The sequence below is a fragment of the Punica granatum genome, chromosome 8 (assembly GCF_007655135.1).
Source record: "Punica granatum isolate Tunisia-2019 chromosome 8, ASM765513v2, whole genome shotgun sequence".
NCBI classification, from domain to species: Eukaryota; Viridiplantae; Streptophyta; class Magnoliopsida; order Myrtales; family Lythraceae; genus Punica; species Punica granatum.
In genome coordinates, this window is record NC_045134.1 from 19,293,476 (window position 1) to 19,311,357 (window position 17,882).

Below are 17,882 nucleotides of genomic sequence, written 5' to 3' on the forward strand. Positions count from 1 at the left end.
CCGTCCGCGCCCACGCTCGCGCGCCAGACCCCCGTCCGTGCGCACGCTCGAGCGCCAGACACCCCAGCGCGCACGCTCGCGCGTTCCAGTGCTCCGCCCCCGCACCCATCCTTGCCCGAACGTGCATCCTTTGCACCCGAGCACCCTTCCAAGCGTTCAACCGAGTCACCCGACTCTCAAACACTTCCCCGACTCTATCCTCGTATCCCGAGGCTAGGTAGAACATTCTCGACTTAGAGGAGTTAGGGCCTTCTATATTTTTGCCTGGCTATGGAGTGATATGGAGTATGACATATTCCATATGTAAGATTAATTTTTATGCGTTTTCACGTTATATTATGCATGCTTGTCATCATATAACATGTTAGCATGTCGGGAAACGTTTGGATCGTCACTCGGAAGACCATCCCGACCTAAAACAAGCAAAAGAGCTCTCAGGTTTGCCTCAAGAAGAGGTGACTGAGGCTTGGCTTGCTTTCCTCGGGTTAAGATCAGCCTTCTTAGACCGATCTAAGTTCGATTCCCAAGTTTCCTTGTGTTTTTCCACGTGCGTGAAGTCGGTATTATTTTATCGATTCCATACATAACATATTTGTGCATGCTTGTATGTTTGAATGCATTTTGCAAAATCATAACAATACCGCCTTTATAAAATACGTGTTATTTATCATGTTTAATGTTTGTCCATACGAGTCCAACCCGACCCATAAGACGCATTGCACTTAGGGTCCAACGCCCTATTCATCGATCACAGGGGTCAACGCCCTGATCAACACTCACAGGGTCCAACGCCCTATTCAGTGAGAGAGCTCGAATTTCAGTTTATTGGTTTTTCCCTAAACTCATGTTGAGTTAGAGTGGAATAATAACCGAATACGAGTCGACTGAGATTCACCCCTCTGTAATTTATAATTTGTTGTATTTTTCTGAGAGTATTGTAAGGGTTTTTATCTTGTACGTTCATTTTGTGAGAATCTCAGTCGGTAAGGAAACGGTCCGAGAGTCGAATCATTCGAATTGGTTTCGTGCTTGCCCAGTCAAAAGTAAATCCGAGATTTCGCGATTCTGGTTCATGCAGGAATTCAACCTCCACGGTTTGATGAACTGTAACGCAAGATTGTGAACCAATTCCCCGACACACAGATTTACTTCTCTTTCGGCTTCTCAACCGATATCACTTAATTCATCGAATTTACGGTGTCAAAACGTGCGAGTCGAGCGCAACTTAATTCACGTGATAAATAATTAAAACATGCAAGCCTAGCAAACCAGAGTACCGAAAGGGCGTGCAGGATATAGGCTCGCACGTAACATGAATCCCCGAACTCGGACTTTCGGGTTCCTTACAGACCATTGCCTTAGCAAAACTAGATGTTCCATACTCCTAGATCCGGGTAACTTATCCGCCCTCAACCTTCGGGTCGTAAAATGATAAGTGGCGACTCCTTCTCACACGTGTCCGTCACGCATCCCCGGGAAAGTGGACACTCCCAAGCCGCGCGATCCAAAAGCGCGCATGCGGGCCCCGACGAGAGTCCACATTCGGGTCCGTACAGCTTGGCGACTCCACTGGGGACATACTTAGTGGGTTCGTGCTTGATCCCGTTTGCTTGCTTGCACATTCATTTACCACTTTCTGGAACTTTCCCGCTTATCTACTTTACGCACTTTTATTTAAGCACTCGCATTGCATATCACGATAGCACTAGGTACCCTATGGGTCGCATCCCACGACCGATGATAGGAACCCAGGTTAGACAGGGGTTCGAAGTAGGGGTACGGCGCGTGGTTCGACTGTCGCTTAGGCCTTGAAAAGAATCCCGCCCAATTTCAAGGAATTGATACCCTTGAGTCGGGAGCCTCCATCCCTAGTTAGTTTCTATCCCGGTAGCACCTAAACCATGCATAAACAGGGACCGTCATGCTGGACCAAAATTGCCTTCATGCCGTCAACCGATCCAAAGTTGAGTCTTTGAGTCGGCCCTTAGTTTTTCTTTTAGGCGGCCCTTTTGCTGTTTTTCACAAAGAGCGATGTACACTGTAACAGATACAATTATAATTTATTATTTATGCACCTGCATGCACATTTTTAAACAAACTAGGACATTGCATTGGTTTAATGTTTAGGTTCCCTTTTTCAAATGAACTATCTTTGCAAATCTGGGAACTTGAATTAAATCGATGCAACGACATTAGCTTTTGAAAACTCATGCATTGCATGCATTCTATCTATTTCTATGTTTGCACAGCAACCACTATCTCCCGCATGACAGGCGAGTCGTGCCAACCTTCGCAGGTAGACCACCTGCGGTCTTCACCTCTTCATGGCAGATGGGCTGTGACTAGATGCCGTTCATCCTGACCACCCACCCCGCACGACAGGTGAGTCGTGCCAACCTTCGCAGGCAGGTCACTTGCGGCTTTTACCCTTCCTCCATGGCAAGGCGAGCCGTGGACCGAGGGCCGACCCACCTTCCAAGGCTAGACTAACCAACAATAATTTCTTCCTAACAGAGAGCGTCACCGCATGATGGGACACCCATCTCTCCGCGTGACCCCACGCATCTACCAACGATCAAGCGTGCCTCATACATGTCCAAGCATGTTCACACCAACTCATGTACGCACGCTCAGAGTATCAATGCATGTCTCTCGGCGGGTTCGTACAACGCCTAACAGGCCAGTTCGCTTCCCTACACTCTTGCATTGAAATCCTGAACAGTTCATGCTCCTTCATTATTTTCTTTTCCCATTGTAGGAAATTCTCAACAAGAAGACAGCTTGAATACTGAACGACCACAATTGAGACAACGAACGTCTCTCATCCAACTCCTTGGGATTTCAACACTAAGTCCCCATCTGTGCTCCACGGAGCAAGACCGCAAGCAAATCCGAGTCACCGCTTTGCGCGCCCTGCACTGTTCCTCAGCATTGACCTTTGCTTTTGCATCTCTTGCACTTTCTTATCGAGCACGCATTTACTGCATCGGGCTTCGGCCCCGCATCGGGCTCCGGCCCCGCATTTACTGCATTGGGCTCCAGCCCTACATCGGGCTTTGGCCCTGCATCGAGCTCCGGCCCCGCATTTACTGCATCGGGTTTCGACCCCGCATCGGGCTCCGGCCCTGCATTTAATGCATCAGGCTTCGGGCCTGCTTTTGGGTTTTGGCCTCGCATCGGGCTTAGGCCCCACTTTTGGGCTTCGGCTCCTCATCGGGCCTCGGTCCAGCATTTACTGCTTTCGGGCCCCGGCCCAGCATTTACTACTTTTGGGCTCCGGCCTAGCATTTACTACATTCAGGTTTTGACACCTCGCATTTACTACTTTCAGGCTCATCTGAAATCCAAAATCGACTTGGATTCAAATTCATCAAAGCGATACTCCGAGGAGCAAGTCTAATCCTTCTACTGCAAAGACCGAAAGTGACAGCTCCACAAGCAGAGCATGACCCAACTCTCGATCGCAGGAGATACCAGCACGATCATGCCTCTGATCAAAGAAAGGATCTCATCCACCTCTGTTGTGGTCACCGATTGAATACGGGGGCAACACGCACAGTCTTCTTTAAACTCTCTTTTGCTTTAATTTAAATGCATTCCCACAGATGGGCTCCCGACATGAACAAATCATTCAATGGAGCATTAGGATAGTCTCGAAGACGCCCTATTAGTTCTGTTGGACCTGTTCGACTCACTTGTTCTCATGAGACCCAGCTCCTCGAGCCTTCCCTAGGACGGCTGCACAGGCCTACTCGCAATTAGGGAAAGCATGTTTATGCGACCCCAGTCACGGTCTAACCACTCCAGAGTGGTGATGACTAGATTCCCGGAAATAAATGTTGCCTGCACGCGACACCCCATGGGTCGCGCGCGGGACAAAAAAGGATTTTCCCATGGGACCACCCCATATTTCTTACCACATATTCCCCCGCATAATCTCCTAATGCATTATCTTCTTTGTCATCTTTCACAGGGGCACATTGACCACAGGTGAAGAGCGATGCACGAGTTCACGCTTCCCCGAGAACTTGTCTCGGACCCTTTCTTTATACTTTGACGAGGGAGGTGTCCAACGATGAGGTACCCCCTACGAAGTTGAAGATGAGAACAATCGAGCGAATCATTCGGCATTGATGCAACCGTCTTCCTTGAACATCCAGCGACTTCAGCAGCGTGCACCCTCCAAGAGGCACGTACTACAAAGAATAGCAAGAGATGATCGGAGACATCGCACAAGGCGCCTACCACAGGCTACTTCCACAAATGAAGACCGGGACATCCCCGATCAACATTCGCACTGGGGCAACCTCGGCTCCCTATCCACATGGGGCAATTCAACAACTGGAAAAATTCACATATAATGCTTGCAATGGCAGATGACACGAAGTTCAACTTTCTAGTGCATGAGAGTCAAAAACTTCCAAGAAAGCCGGTCCTCACAAATAGGGCTAGCAACACACAATGAGTCTCCACGAGGCGAAGCACACCAAAGTGGCCTCGGCGATGCAAAATCGAGGAGTTTCAAACAAAGACGGGGCACAAAACAAACCCCAGTTGCAAAAGAAAAAAAAACAGAGCAAAAAAAAAGCGGGAAAAACCTGCCAATAAAGAGAGAGAGCAAAAGACGCGGGAAAAACCCGCCAATGAACAAAACAAGGCAACGCCGGCGTTCACCAAAAGCACCAGCTCCTCCAATTCAAAAGCAGTCAATAAACCCTAACAAAAAAGGGGAAGCAGCAGACATCACTTCTCGACGGAGACAGAAAACAATGCACTCGGAGGTTGAATCCTTCAAAATCTTCACCCTTGCAAACTCGAGAGATAAAAGAATCGAGCCCGCTAGGTCGAAAACCCCTTTTGGGGTGGCCTAGATAAAAGTTAGGGTAAAAGAGAGGCACGACCGGAAACCCTTTGGGGCGGTCGTGGCAAAAGGAGGGCTCTTCCCCTTTAGGTTGAGAGGTGCGGCCCCAAGGTGGGTGACCGTAGCAAAAGGAGAGTTAAACGAGAGATGGATAAAAATGACCCCTGGTTCCTCACACATCGTGCGGACTAGGGATCCTCAACGGAAGTTGCCAGATTATCTACTCCAACATGATCCTCGATCAGCCCTCCAACACAGCTCAACCGTCCAGTGTGGATTCCTCCTCAAGCACAGTGGGCAAACCGAGCATGCTATCCAAGCAGTTTGATACAACCTACACAACAGAAGAACAGAGGAAAAATGGTACATCTCGCTGCAGGCGTGAACTCGTGTATCCTTTTAGCCTGGGGCAGCGCGTTCCCCCAAGCTTTATCTTTTCTCTTTGTCTTTGCATAACTCCAAAATGGGTTACAGCCACCCTTCAACAGGCTACCACAAAGCCAAAATCCCAGACATTCCTTTCCGAGGTCTAGTCATAGCATTCTGGAAATGGTCAGACCGAGTCTGATCAAATTTGGGGAAAAAAAAAAAACCCCGTGCGGGTTACAAACGCAGTCGCCCTATGGCACCCCGATGAGAAGGGTTTAAAGCTGACGAGCGTGTTAAACAAACGATAGAGCCGGTAGGGCATCGTCGAGGAAGTCTCGATATGCCCATGCATGGCTAACGGGAGTCCCTGGAGGCCTCGTATCTAGGCCTCCAAGAATGGGACCTACTTGTACTGTCAAAGTAAAAATCTTCATGGGTTGCTCAGGCGACCCGAAACTGAAGATTTGCGTATTGCAACAACATTTTCATGCTTACATGTGTCTATCACTTGTTAGTATTTCTCTTATGATCTACTAGTAATGTCAGGTTCACGGGTATCACAACCATCGTTAGAACTACGACAGACTCTAATTCCCGACCATTCGGGATACGTAGGCGCTCCACCTTAGAGCTTGAGTCCTTCAACATACGACATCCTGCAAGGCAAAATCCCTCATCTCACGGCTGGGGCATCGCCAGCGAAAGTACAATTGCCAAACAGCAAAACCGCCTTTCAGCGAAAGTACAACCGCTCCAGCAGCAATGTCGGTCTTCGACACCCACACGGGTTTCACACCCAACATTTACTGCTTTTGGGTTTCACACCCACACGGGTTTCACACACAACATTTACTGCTTTCGGGTTTCATACCCACACGAGTTATACACCCAACATTTACTACTTTCGGGTTTCACACCCAACATTTACTGCTTTCGGGTTTCACACCAACACGGGTTTCACACCCAACATTTATTGCTTTCGGGTTTCACACCCACACGGGTTACACACCCAACATTTACTGCTTTCGGGTTACACACCCAACATTTACTGCTTTCGGGTTTCACACCCACACGGGTTTCAGACCCAACATTTACTGCTTTCGGGTTTCACACCCACACAGGTTTTACACCCAACATTTACTGCATTCTGGTTTCACACCCACAGGGGTTTCACACCCACAGGGGTTTCACACCCAACATTTACTGCTTTCGGGTTTCATACCTGTGCGCACCCGAATTTCGTCTCTTCGGGGCACGCATGCGCGCGCCTAAATGCAACTCGGTTTGGGAGTGTCCACCTTCCCGGGGACGCGCGACGGACGCACGTGAGAGGGAGTCGCCACTACCTGTTTACGACCCGAAAGTCGAGGGCTGGTGAGTCGCTCGGGTCTAGGGGTATGGGATACACCTAGTATGTTAAGGCAATGGTCTGTACGGAACCGGAAATTCCGAATTCGGGGGTTCTATTACGTGTGGGCCTATATCCCACACGCCATTTCGGTACTCTAGCTTGCTAGGCTTGCCATTTTATTTATTTACCGCATGATTGAGGGTTGCACTTGACTCGCCCGTTTTGACACCGTAAATTCGAAGAAACTCTCCGACCGTCAGCTCTCTAACCGGGATTATTACATGAATAAATATACATAAAAAACCCTTACATTGTTCTCTCAAATAAATAAAAGACAAACTACAATGACTAAATCCCGGTCGGTTCGCATTCGGCCATGATTTCACTCATGCTCACCAAATGGTTTTGGAAAAGACCGAAAATTACATTAAATGCGCACTCGGTGTATGGGGGCATTGGACCCCGTGATCGACGGTTATGGGCGTTGGATCCAGTGTGAATCGAGTCTTAAAGGATCGGGCTTGATCCGCATAACAAACAAGTGCAAAAATGTAATAAGCAAGCTCAAATAAACAAACAATGGGGTTTCTTGTTATCGTCGAATTTACGTGAATTAACTGATTATTAACCGGGGTATATTGGCATACAAATCCTACCTTAAAACAAACAAATGGGATGATGGATAGGGTATGTAGCATTCGGCATTATTTTAAACGGACCCGATAGACATGACGTCTGTAGTCAAGTCTCGAATGTGTGGGTTATTTTTAGATTATTTTGTATCATGGCAATATGGCTTTTACAGATTAAGAGTGTTTTCACCTAAAACCCAAAACCTAACCCTCTACTTGACTATTTGCCCATGTTGATTATGCCGAGTTTGTGATTAATTTGTTTTCCCATGTTTTGACCAATTCTATGCACAAAGCTACGCTAGGGTTACGGCAGGAGAAGAACCGGTAGTCATGCCCTTGAATCGGTAAATATGTGTGTGCATGAAAATCAAGATTACGTTGCACGTATCTCAGTACTTTTGAAATTGTGAATTTGAGAAGGGCATGACCAACAATTCTTGAACTGTCGACGTGATTACAGATTGTTAATCGGTTCATGCAATTCATTTAAAGGAATCAAGTGATTTAATTTAGCCAAATTTAACGTCCCGATTATCCCGTATGTAGAATTTTAGGTTAATTAGAAATTTGCCGAATGCTTTAGTTTACGGGTTTCAAGTTGTCGGAATAGCCATTAGTTGACCGCTCGATAAGCTCTAATTTCCAATCATCTTAAAATTTAAAATTTGATTTTAGGCTGAGTTTGCATGATTAAACCGGTTCATGTGAGGTTTCGATTAAAACGAAAAAATAAATCATTCAAACACGGATCAAGAGCACATTATCACGTCAAGCACGATAAACAGACAAATTTTTACATAATCGGTGCCGTCATGATCACGATAAGCACATACAAACATACACAAACATAATGTTAACGGAATCGGTAAAACGACACCGACTCATGGAAGTGGGAAAACATAAAAGAACACACATTGCCATGTTATATATATATGATTACTGAAACAAATTTATTTGAGTGGGGTACACATGTCGGGAATCTGAGTAGGAAAGGATTGGGTATCTTTAGAAAATATCCAGGGACTGAATTGAATAATTTTAAAAGAACTAGGACTAATTTGAAAATTCGGATAAAGTTCGGGGCACTGATTTGAAAATTCTGAAAAAATTAAGGACTATGTAAAAATTACTGAAAATGTCTCAGGACTTTTTTGAAATGAATTTGAAAGTTTGAACTGATCTGAGAAGTGAAAAATGCCCCAGGGATTGAATTGAAACAACATGAAAAGTTCCCGGAATAGGTTTAGAAATTTTGAAAAAAATTCAGGGACTGATTGGAAGATGGTAAAAACGGCTGGGACTTGACTGAAAGGAATTTTAAAATTCGGGGTAGATCTGAAAAGGGCGGAAAATAGCCCCGGGACTAAACTGAAACAATTTGAAAAGTTCCTTGGGATGATTGAAAAATTCTGAAAAATTTAAGGACTGATTGGGAAATATTAAAATATCCGGGAATTGACTGAAACGCAACGAAGAGTTAAGGGGCTGATTTTCTAAAAAACTGAAAAGTGCCCTCAGGACTGAAATGAGACAAAATAGAAAGTTCATAAAATCGAGTTTGGGTCAAATCCGATCATCCACGCGACCCAATAACGCTCATTTCACATCATATCCATCCAAGCAAGCAGTAATATTCAGAAATGGAGTCCTGAACATGCCACTAAGTCGGGAATTTACCTTATTTGAAAAGAACAGGGGCAGTTCTGTAAATAGAGGAAGTTTTGGACGAATTGGGTTGCTGAGGGTTTGGGCCGAAATGGGCCGAGTTGGGCTAGACTGGGATGAATTGTCTGCTGGACTGAAATGGGCTGAGATCCAGGCTGGATTGGGCCGACCTGGACTGGGCCGAACTGGGTTGAGATCCGGACCTCTACTGGATTGGACTGATGGAGGCAGATTGGGCCGCGTCGCTGGGCGCGGGTCGAGCTGCTGGACGCGCACGGGCTAGGCCGTTGGGCGCACGAACGTGCTGGCTGTTCACGGTCTTCCCTGTACGACCCAAAAGAAACGGAAACCGACCCGATTAGTGTTGAAAGGGAACCGAGGAGAAGAGGTGAATCGATGAAGTTAACGGGATCGTGAGCTCAAGGAAATTCGGGCGTCGGATGGGAGTAGAATTCGAGAGCAAGCTATGAGCATTGGGGACGAGTCGTGGGGTCGTAACACCGAGGAGCTAAGGGAATTCGGAAGTTTCCGTCTTCCCTAAGTCGAGCTACGGGTTCTTTTCTTTTTTTTTTTTTTTTTTCGAAAAACCCAGAGGGAGAGAGAGCAAGAGAGCGGACGTTCTTTATGGGGGAGTCGCGGCTAGGGTTTTATGAGGCCTCCCTTCCATCCGGGTGAGCTTAGGGTTTTATTATTTTTATTCTTGCCGAATGTGTTGCCCTTTTTTTTCCATAATGAGCTGCGATTTTTTTCTTTCCAAAACGAGTTACGGGTTTCCTTTTATCCGGTTGAAAGAAAAGAAGAAGAGAGGTGAAGAATGTGGCGGCTAGGGTTCCGTTTTCTTTTTCCTTCCATTAGGGTTTTTGGTTTGTTTTTTTTTAGGAAGAAGGAAGAAGAAGGAAGAAGAGAAGGAAGAATCGGGGAAGAAGGAAGGAATGAGGAAGATGACAAAATAGGTGGGGGGATTGACGGGCAACGGTCAAAGTTGACCGTTGCCTCTTGCCCTTTCTTTTTTTTTTTTTTTGAAAAGGGGTCAGCAGTCGGTCAGACAAGGTCTGACCGACCCTGACCCATCCGTCATGTCAGTCAGACCAGCTCTGATCGACCTGACTTTTTTTTTTTAAGAAAAGGTAATAAATTGGAAAAGTGACGATTTTGCCTCCCTGGAGCCGATGGACCGAAATGGGGTGCTGACAGCTTGCCCTTTTTTGGTTGTGTGCTCGGATAGAGGATGCAGCCAAAGACCATAAGAAGCACCCCGTCTGATCTCGGCGACCGTCCTGGCGTCTTCCCCCATAGCCACTTGTTCTCTATGGTTTTGGATTCATGGGAGGGAGTTTGATAAACGTATGTACCTGAAAGTAGTGAAGAGGTGGTTTATGGATCCCAAAAGCAATAAAGGTGGGCTTATGGCCCTGAAAGCAGTAAAGATGGGTTTACTGGCCCAAAGAAAGTAAAAAAGTGGGTGTCCAAATCCAAAACAATAAATGGTGGGTGTCAAAACCCAAAGTAATAAAAAGGTGGGTGTCCAAACCCAAAGCAATAAATGTGGGTGTCTAAACCCAATGCAATAAATGGTGGGTGTCAAAACCCAAAGCAACAGAAAGGTGGGTGTCCAAACCCAAAGCAATAAATGTGGGTGTCTAAACCCAAAGCAACAAATGGTGGGTGTCCAAACCCAAAGCAGTAAAGAGTGGGTGTCCAAACATAAAGCAATAAATGTGAGTGTCCAAACCCAAAGCAGTAAATGTGGGTGTCCAAACCCAAAACAGTAAATGTGGGTGTCCAAACCCAAAGCAGTAAAATGTGGGTGTCTAAACCCAAAGTAGTAAAAGGTGGGCGTTTGTACCCAAAGCAATAAATGTGGGTGTCCAAACCCAAAACAATAAAAGGTGGGTGTCCAAACCCAAAGCAGTAAATGTGGGTGTCCAAACCCAAAGCAGTAAAAGGTGGGTGTCCAAACCCAAAGCAGTAAATGTGAGTGCCCAAACCCAAAGTAGTAAAGGTAGGTGTCTAAACCCAAAGCATTAAAAGGTGGGTGTCCAAACCCAAAGCATTAAAAGGTGGGTGTCCAAACCTAAAGCAATAAAGGTGGGTGTCCAAACCCAAAGCAGTAAAAGGATTCGGTCATCGAGGATGGCCCGAGAACGCGAGAGAGTTGACATGGGCCCGTTGATGCTGACGGATTTGTCAGATGATGGTGCCAGGTGGCTCCTTGAGGGCCTTTCGCTCGAGTTTGAGATTGCGATCTTGTTGTATGAGGCAGACATGAATCCGTCAGGGGGAGACGCCTCTTAGGATCCACATGCCCGTACCTGCATAGGAGGGTGGCAGCTAACGGCGGTTGTCAATCGCGTAAAATTGGTGGAATTACGATGTGCAAAGGAAATCTATATAATGATACTTCAGGGATCTGAAGTTGGTGGCCATTTGAGGGGTGGCCGTGTCCCGAATTCATGTTTGACCAAAAGAAAGGCTTTTCGCAAAATGAGGGCATGGCCCACAGAGCTTTGAGTGAAGGTAAATGGAAAGATCTTTAGGATCCTCCAAATCAAGGATACGACGATTCGACCCCATTTCGAGGCGTATCTCGAGCCTTGAGAGTCGAAGAGAGTTTGCTTGCGTTGAGGACTGTCGAACCACTTCTAGTTGTAGCTTCACGCAGGGTGCTGCTATTCTTTCGTGGTCGAACCGACAATTGCCCCTAATTTTTGCCCAGGCCGCAAAACGCGTGACGACCTGACGGGATATTTTATTTTGACTTTTCTCTCATGAATGCTCTCCTTTTACTACGACCGCCCAAGATAGGGTTCGATCGCATCTCTCGATTCCTCTAACTTTTGCCTAGACCGCCCTTTGCGGGTTTTCAGCCTAGCAAGGATATGATTTATGCTCTCCTTTTGCCATGGCTCCCCTTTGCAGGATTTTAAGCCGTGTTCCTCGTTCCCTAACTTTTGCCTAGGTCGCCTCGAGGAGGTTTTCGACCTAGCGGGAAATTTATTCTTTTCTCTCAAAGGTGATCTTAGATGGAAAGAGTACAGGTACTGATGACAGAATGCACTGAGGCGACATGAGCGTGGAGTCTGAATAATACAGAAGAAGACAAATGTCGGAAATGTGGCTTGCAGCCTGCGGGGACATAAAGAGGCTGCAGAATGACCAAGAAGGCTATCAGGGATAGTACTTCTTGAGGGCGTCAGCGTTGACTGGGAGCGCATTTTCGGTCCCATCCATGTCACTTAAGATAATTGCCCCTCCAGAGAAGGTTTCCCTAACGACGAAGGGCCCGTCATACTTGTATGCGAACTTGCCCCGAGAGTCAGGTGTAATGTGAAGAACCTTTCGCAGGACAAGGTCACCAGGGTTGAACTCGCGGTGGCGGACTCTTGCATTGAACGCTCGGGCCATTCTTTGTTGGTAGAATTGGCTGTGGCATAGCGCTGTTAGCCGCTTCTCATCGATGAGATTGAGCTGTTCGTAGCGTTGCTTCGCCCATTCTGCTTCTTCGAGCTCGGACTCGGCTAGGACCCTTATGGAAGGAATCTCCACTTTGATTGGGAGGACAGCTTCCATGCCGTAGACCAAAGAGTACGGAGTTGCTCCGGTTGAAGTGCGGATAGATGTTCGGTATGCTAAGAGAGCAAAACGGAGCATCTCGTGCCAATCCTTATAGGTCACCGTCATTTTTTCGATGATCTTCTTGATGTTCTTGTTCGCAGCTTCCACCGCACCATTCATTTGGGGACAGTACGGCGTGGAGTTACGATGCTGCACTTTGAATTGCTCGCAGAGCTCATCGATGATCTTGTTGTTCAAGTTCTTAGCGTTGTCAGTGAAGATTGTCGCGGGGACTCCGTATCGGGCGATGATGTTGCACTTGAGGAAGCGTGCCACGGCCTTTGCAGTGACCGAAGCAAGCGTTATGGCCTCGATCCACTTGGTGAAGTAGTCGATTGCCACCAAAATGAAAAGGTGTCCGTTAGATACTTTAGGATTGATAGGGCCGATCACATTTATGCCCCTCATTGAAAAGGGCCACGGGGCCGCCATTGGATGTAGCTCATTGGGGGGTGCTTTGATCTGGTCGGCGTAGACTTGGCACAAGTGGCAGTGTCTGACGTGTTTGGCGCAGTCGGCCTCCATGGTGGACCAGAAATAACCCAAACGCATAAGTTTCTTGGCGAGCATGAGCCCGCTCATGTGAGGTCCGCAACTTCCCTCGTGTATCTCTCCCATAAGGCGTTGTGCGTCAATTTCATCGACACACCGGAGTAGTGTGGCATCGAAGGAACGGCGATAAAGAACCTCTCCACTCAGGAAGTAATGTGCTGCGAGTCGCTGAAGTTATTTTCTGTCACACTGGTTGGCGAATGTCGGGTATTGGCCGGTTTGCAGAAAATGTTTGATGTCTTCATACCATGGCTGTTCGTCAGTTGCCTCGATTGCGTTGCAGTGTGCAGGGCCCTTGGCAATCTCGATTTCAAGTGGCTCAATGAGGTTTTCTTTTGTGATACTCACCATGGATGCGAGCGTCGCAAGTGCATCTGCAAATTGGTTCTTGATGCGTGGTGTGTATGTGAATGAGATTTTCTCGAAGTTCTCCGCTAACCCCTCGAGATACTCGTGATATGGCACTAGCTTTGCGTCCTTCGTCTTCCATTGCCCCAACGTCTGGAAAATTGTAAGCATGGAATCACCAAACACTTCTAGTTCCTTCACCTGGAAGTCGATCACCGCCTGCAGGGCAAGGATGCATGCCTCGTATTCGGCCACGTTGTTAGTGCAGGGCAAATCTACCTTTGCTGCGATTGGGTAATAGCGTCCGTCATAGGATATTAGCACTGCACTAATGCCGAACCCAGTGAAATTTACTGCGCCGTCGAAATACATCTTCCATGCGAATTTGTTCTCCTCACTGTCCATTTGTAGGATTCCTTCGTCTGGAAAGTCAGAGTTGATTGGCGTATCATCTTCGATCGGGAACTCTGCTAAGTGATCCGCAATTGCCTGCCCCTTGACCGATGTGCGGGGCACATATTCAATGTCGTATTCAGTCAGCTAACATCGCCACTTTGAAATGTTCTTCATGGAAGATGGACTATCGAGCAAGTACTTCAGGGGATCTGCCCTTGACAGTAAGCGGATAGTATGGAAGAGAGTGTACTGCTGGAGCCTCTGCATGACCCACACCAACGCGCAACACATCTTCTCAATCTCTGGGTAATTGGACTCCCCTTCGGTGAACTTCTTGCTTAAATAGTAAATGACATGTTCCGCGTGCGTGGACTCGTCTTTCTGCCCTAACATGCATCCCAGGGATTGCCGGCGCACTGTCAGATAGAGAATAAGAGGGCGATCTGGAGTAGGCGGGACCAATACCAGGGGTTGAACCAAGTATGCTTTGATAGTGTCGAAGGCCTTTTGACATTCTTCGTCCCACTTAATCGCTGCATTTTTGCGAAGCAAGCGGAAGAGTGGTTGACATTTCTCTATCAGGTTTGCAATGAAACGGGCAATGTAGTTCAGCCGTCCCAGGAAGCCTTGGACTTCACGGACTATCGATGGTGGAGGTAACTCCCTGATTGCCTTCACCTTGTCGGGATCGACCTCGATGCCTCGCTCGCTAACCACGAATCCTAGCAGTTTCCCTGACTTGGCGCCGAATGTGCACTTTGCCGGGTTAAGTCGAAGCTTGTACTTCATGAGTCGGTCGAAGAGGCGTTTTAGATTAACGAGGTGATCCTCTCCTTCTTTTGATTTAGCAATCATGTCGTCGACGTAGACCTCGATCTCTTTATGCATCATATCGTGGAATAGCGTGACCATGGCCCTTTGGTATGTTGCCCCGGCATTTTTGAGGCCGAAGGGCATGACTCGGTAACAGAAAGTGCCCCACATTGTGATGAACGTCGTCTTGATCTTGTCATTTTCGGCCATCCGAATCTGGTTATACCCGAAGAAGTCATCCATGAAGGAGAACAATGTGTGGCATGCTGTGTTGTCGACTAAGACGTCAATGTGAGGCAGGGGGAAGTTATCCTTGGGGCTAGCCTTGTTGAGGTCCCGATAGTCGACGCGGACTCTGACTTTTCCATCTTTCTTCTCTACAGGCACAATGTTCGCCACCCACTCGGAGTAGTTGCAAACTTCCAGGAAGCCTACGTTGATTTGCTTGACGACCTCTTTCTTAATGCGGAGGAGAAGGCCGGCTCGCTGACGCCGTAAGTGCTGCCGTTTAGGTGGAAACCTCTCTGTATCGAGCGGGAGGAAGTGTTTGACTATTGAAGGGTCGAGGCCTGGCATATCGGCATAGGACCAAGCAAAAACCTCTTGGTACTCTGTTAGGAACTCGATCATCCGTCCTCGTTGTATGGGGTCGAGACCCGTCCCGATCTTCAGGATGTGAGGCTCTTCTTCGGTACCCACGTTGAACTCTTCTGTCGGCTCAACTAAAGTGAATTGACGGTTCTTAAGGCGGCGCAAACTCTCCTTTATCTCGGGGCATCTTCGTCGAGTCCTTCCCCGAAGTATATGGGTCAAGACTCTTCGAGGTGTTCCTCGGATGAGTTCGAATCGACGTGTCGAAGATTTGGATTCGAGTGGAACCTAAAAATTTAAACGAGTAGTCTTAGAAATTTAGAGCATTGCGAGATAAGTGAAAGAAAGGAGAAAGTAGACGCGGAAATTCAAAAATGCGTGCAGAGATTTCATTATTGATGTAAGCGTGAAGCCATAACAAAATTCCTCTTCTGTCATGTGGCTTATGGCTATGCCGACACGCGGGGAAACATCAAACACAGATAGCCTTACACATCTGCGATCACAACCGAGTAGCGCGGGACTGAGGTCCAGTTGTTAACCTCCTCATTCTCCTGTGCGAGACGAATATGGACCCCTAAAGGAGTTTCCTCAATGACGGCGCATATGGCTGACAGATCGACAGGCTCATCCTCTAAAACCGAGAAAGGGCCGTCAAGAATACCTCCGATGATGTGCGGCGGTGCGGGAAAAAAGTGAGAGAGTGAGGGAACCGGAATGCCCCTGTTGATCTTCCCGTAATGCGCGGCGAGACAGTGGGGGTGCTTGCCCCTGCGTGCCTCGATAATCTCGTGGCAGGAAGGGTGAAAACTGAGTCCCCTCCTGTTCTTGTACTCTTCAATCTCGATGGGGCAATTGATCCCCTGCCCCTGTGCTCCAAGCCCGGTACCGGGAACATAGTTGTGATGCAGGAGGACCTTCCCAACCATGCGGTCAGCACGAGACGGACGAACCTCTCCATAGTCCCGAATGACAGAGATGGTCTCAAATGAATGGAATGGAAGGTTCTCATCGTCTCCGATGCTAATATAAGGGACAGTCGTTTCCTTGTAGATAGCGTAGTCCTCTTCACTTTTGACCGTAATGAGCCGACCATCCGCGATGAACTTGATCCTTTGGTGCAGGGACGAGGGAACGGCTCCAGCTGAGTGGATCCATGGTCTCCCGAGGAGCAGGCTAAAAGCATTCGGGATGTCAAGGACCTGAAATGTGACGCTGAATGAGCACGGGTTGACATCGATCAAGAGGTCGATCTCCCCATTCACTTCCCTCCGTGAGCCGTCAAAGGCTCGAACCGCGGTTTTGCTCGGGCGGACGCGATTAAGGTCCACATTCATTTGCTTCAGCGTGGACACTGGACAAACATTGAGGGCGGAACCGTTGTCGATCATGACCCGGCCAATAACGAAATTGTTGCACTTGCAGACGATGTGCAACGCCCGTGAGTGTGCCCATCCTTCGGACGGGAGCTCGTCATCTGAAAATGAGATGGCATTGGAGAAAATCGAACTGACGGTCTCTTCAATCCGATCCGGGGTTGTTTCCTTGGGAACCTGTGCTGCAGTAAGGACTCGTAGGAGAGCTTCTCGGTGAGGCTCTGAACTCAAGAGGAGAGCGAGTAGTGAAATATGAGTTGGAGACTTACCCATTTGTTCTACTACCTTGTACTCGCTCGCCTTGATCACTTTCATGAAAGCCTCAACTTCTTCTTCGGTCACCTTCTTCTGCGGGATAGGTGGGGCTTCTGGAGCAGCTCCGGATGCAGCGGGAGCCTTACCCTTGCCTGCGATCTCCGGGTTCGTGTACACCTGGCCCTAGCGTGTCACGCCCATGACACTGAACTGCTGCTCAAGGTTCTCGACACTTCTTTCGTAGGTCCAGGGGACCTTGCTGTCCTGGTACGGCTCTCGAGCGGGGACTTCTATTATGAACGGGGCGGGCGCGGCACTAGACCCTGTGAACCCTACAGTGGCTTCCGCGGGGACATACTCGATTACAAATGGAGCAGGGTCCTCATGTTGGCTCCCATCCTCTCTCATAGTGCAATCACTGATCATATTGATGGTGGGCCCCGAGCTTGACCCATGATCAGGGAGAGGGTTAGCTTGCACGTTCGGGGGCCTGATGGCATTGAACGAGATCTTCTTATCATTGATCAACTTCTGAACCTCCTCCCGTAATTTCCAACAATTGTCGATAGTGTGACCGGGAGCACTTGTGTGGTACTCACAGTGTAGATTCTGATCTTGGTTTGCCGGAATGAAATTGGGACCCGAAACCGTGGGTCGGATCATGTTGCCGGCTAATAGTTGTCTGTATATGTGGGAGAGCGGGGTAGGCAGGGGTGTGAACTGTATGCGCTGCCGGGATTGCATCGTACCGCTCTATTGGCCCTGCGGGGCTGGGGTTTATTGCGTCGGCTGAGGAACTCTTGAAGCCGGGGGCCTGTACTGTTGGGTCGAAACAGGGGGGTAGTGGTGGACAATTTGTTGCGGGGCCGGCGGGGCTGAATAGTAAACTAGTTGAGCGGGGTGTTGAGGCTGATAGTGTACAGTCGACGGAGCATATGCGGGAGTGGAAGGTGGTGCAGGTGTGAAATTCACAGAGTATTGTTGAGATCCCGGATGCCCTAAATTAACTGCATTAATCGAAGCCTCCTTTCCCCTTCTGCCGTTAATAGGGGCTG

At 48.1% G+C, this 17,882-nt stretch overlaps 1 protein-coding gene across 1 annotated transcript; it reads right to left on the bottom strand.

Moving 5' to 3' along the window:
* Nucleotides 1-15,684: 15,684 nt before the first annotated feature.
* Nucleotides 15,685-17,490, bottom strand: LOC116188811. Its single transcript, XM_031518282.1, has 2 exons — nt 17,164-17,490; nt 15,685-17,010 (listed from the first exon to the last, which is right to left on the bottom strand). The coding sequence occupies exons 1-2, from the start codon at nt 17,488-17,490 to the stop codon at nt 15,685-15,687; spliced, it is 1,653 nt and encodes a 550-aa protein (XP_031374142.1).
* Between the last annotated feature and the right edge of the window lie 392 nt (nt 17,491-17,882).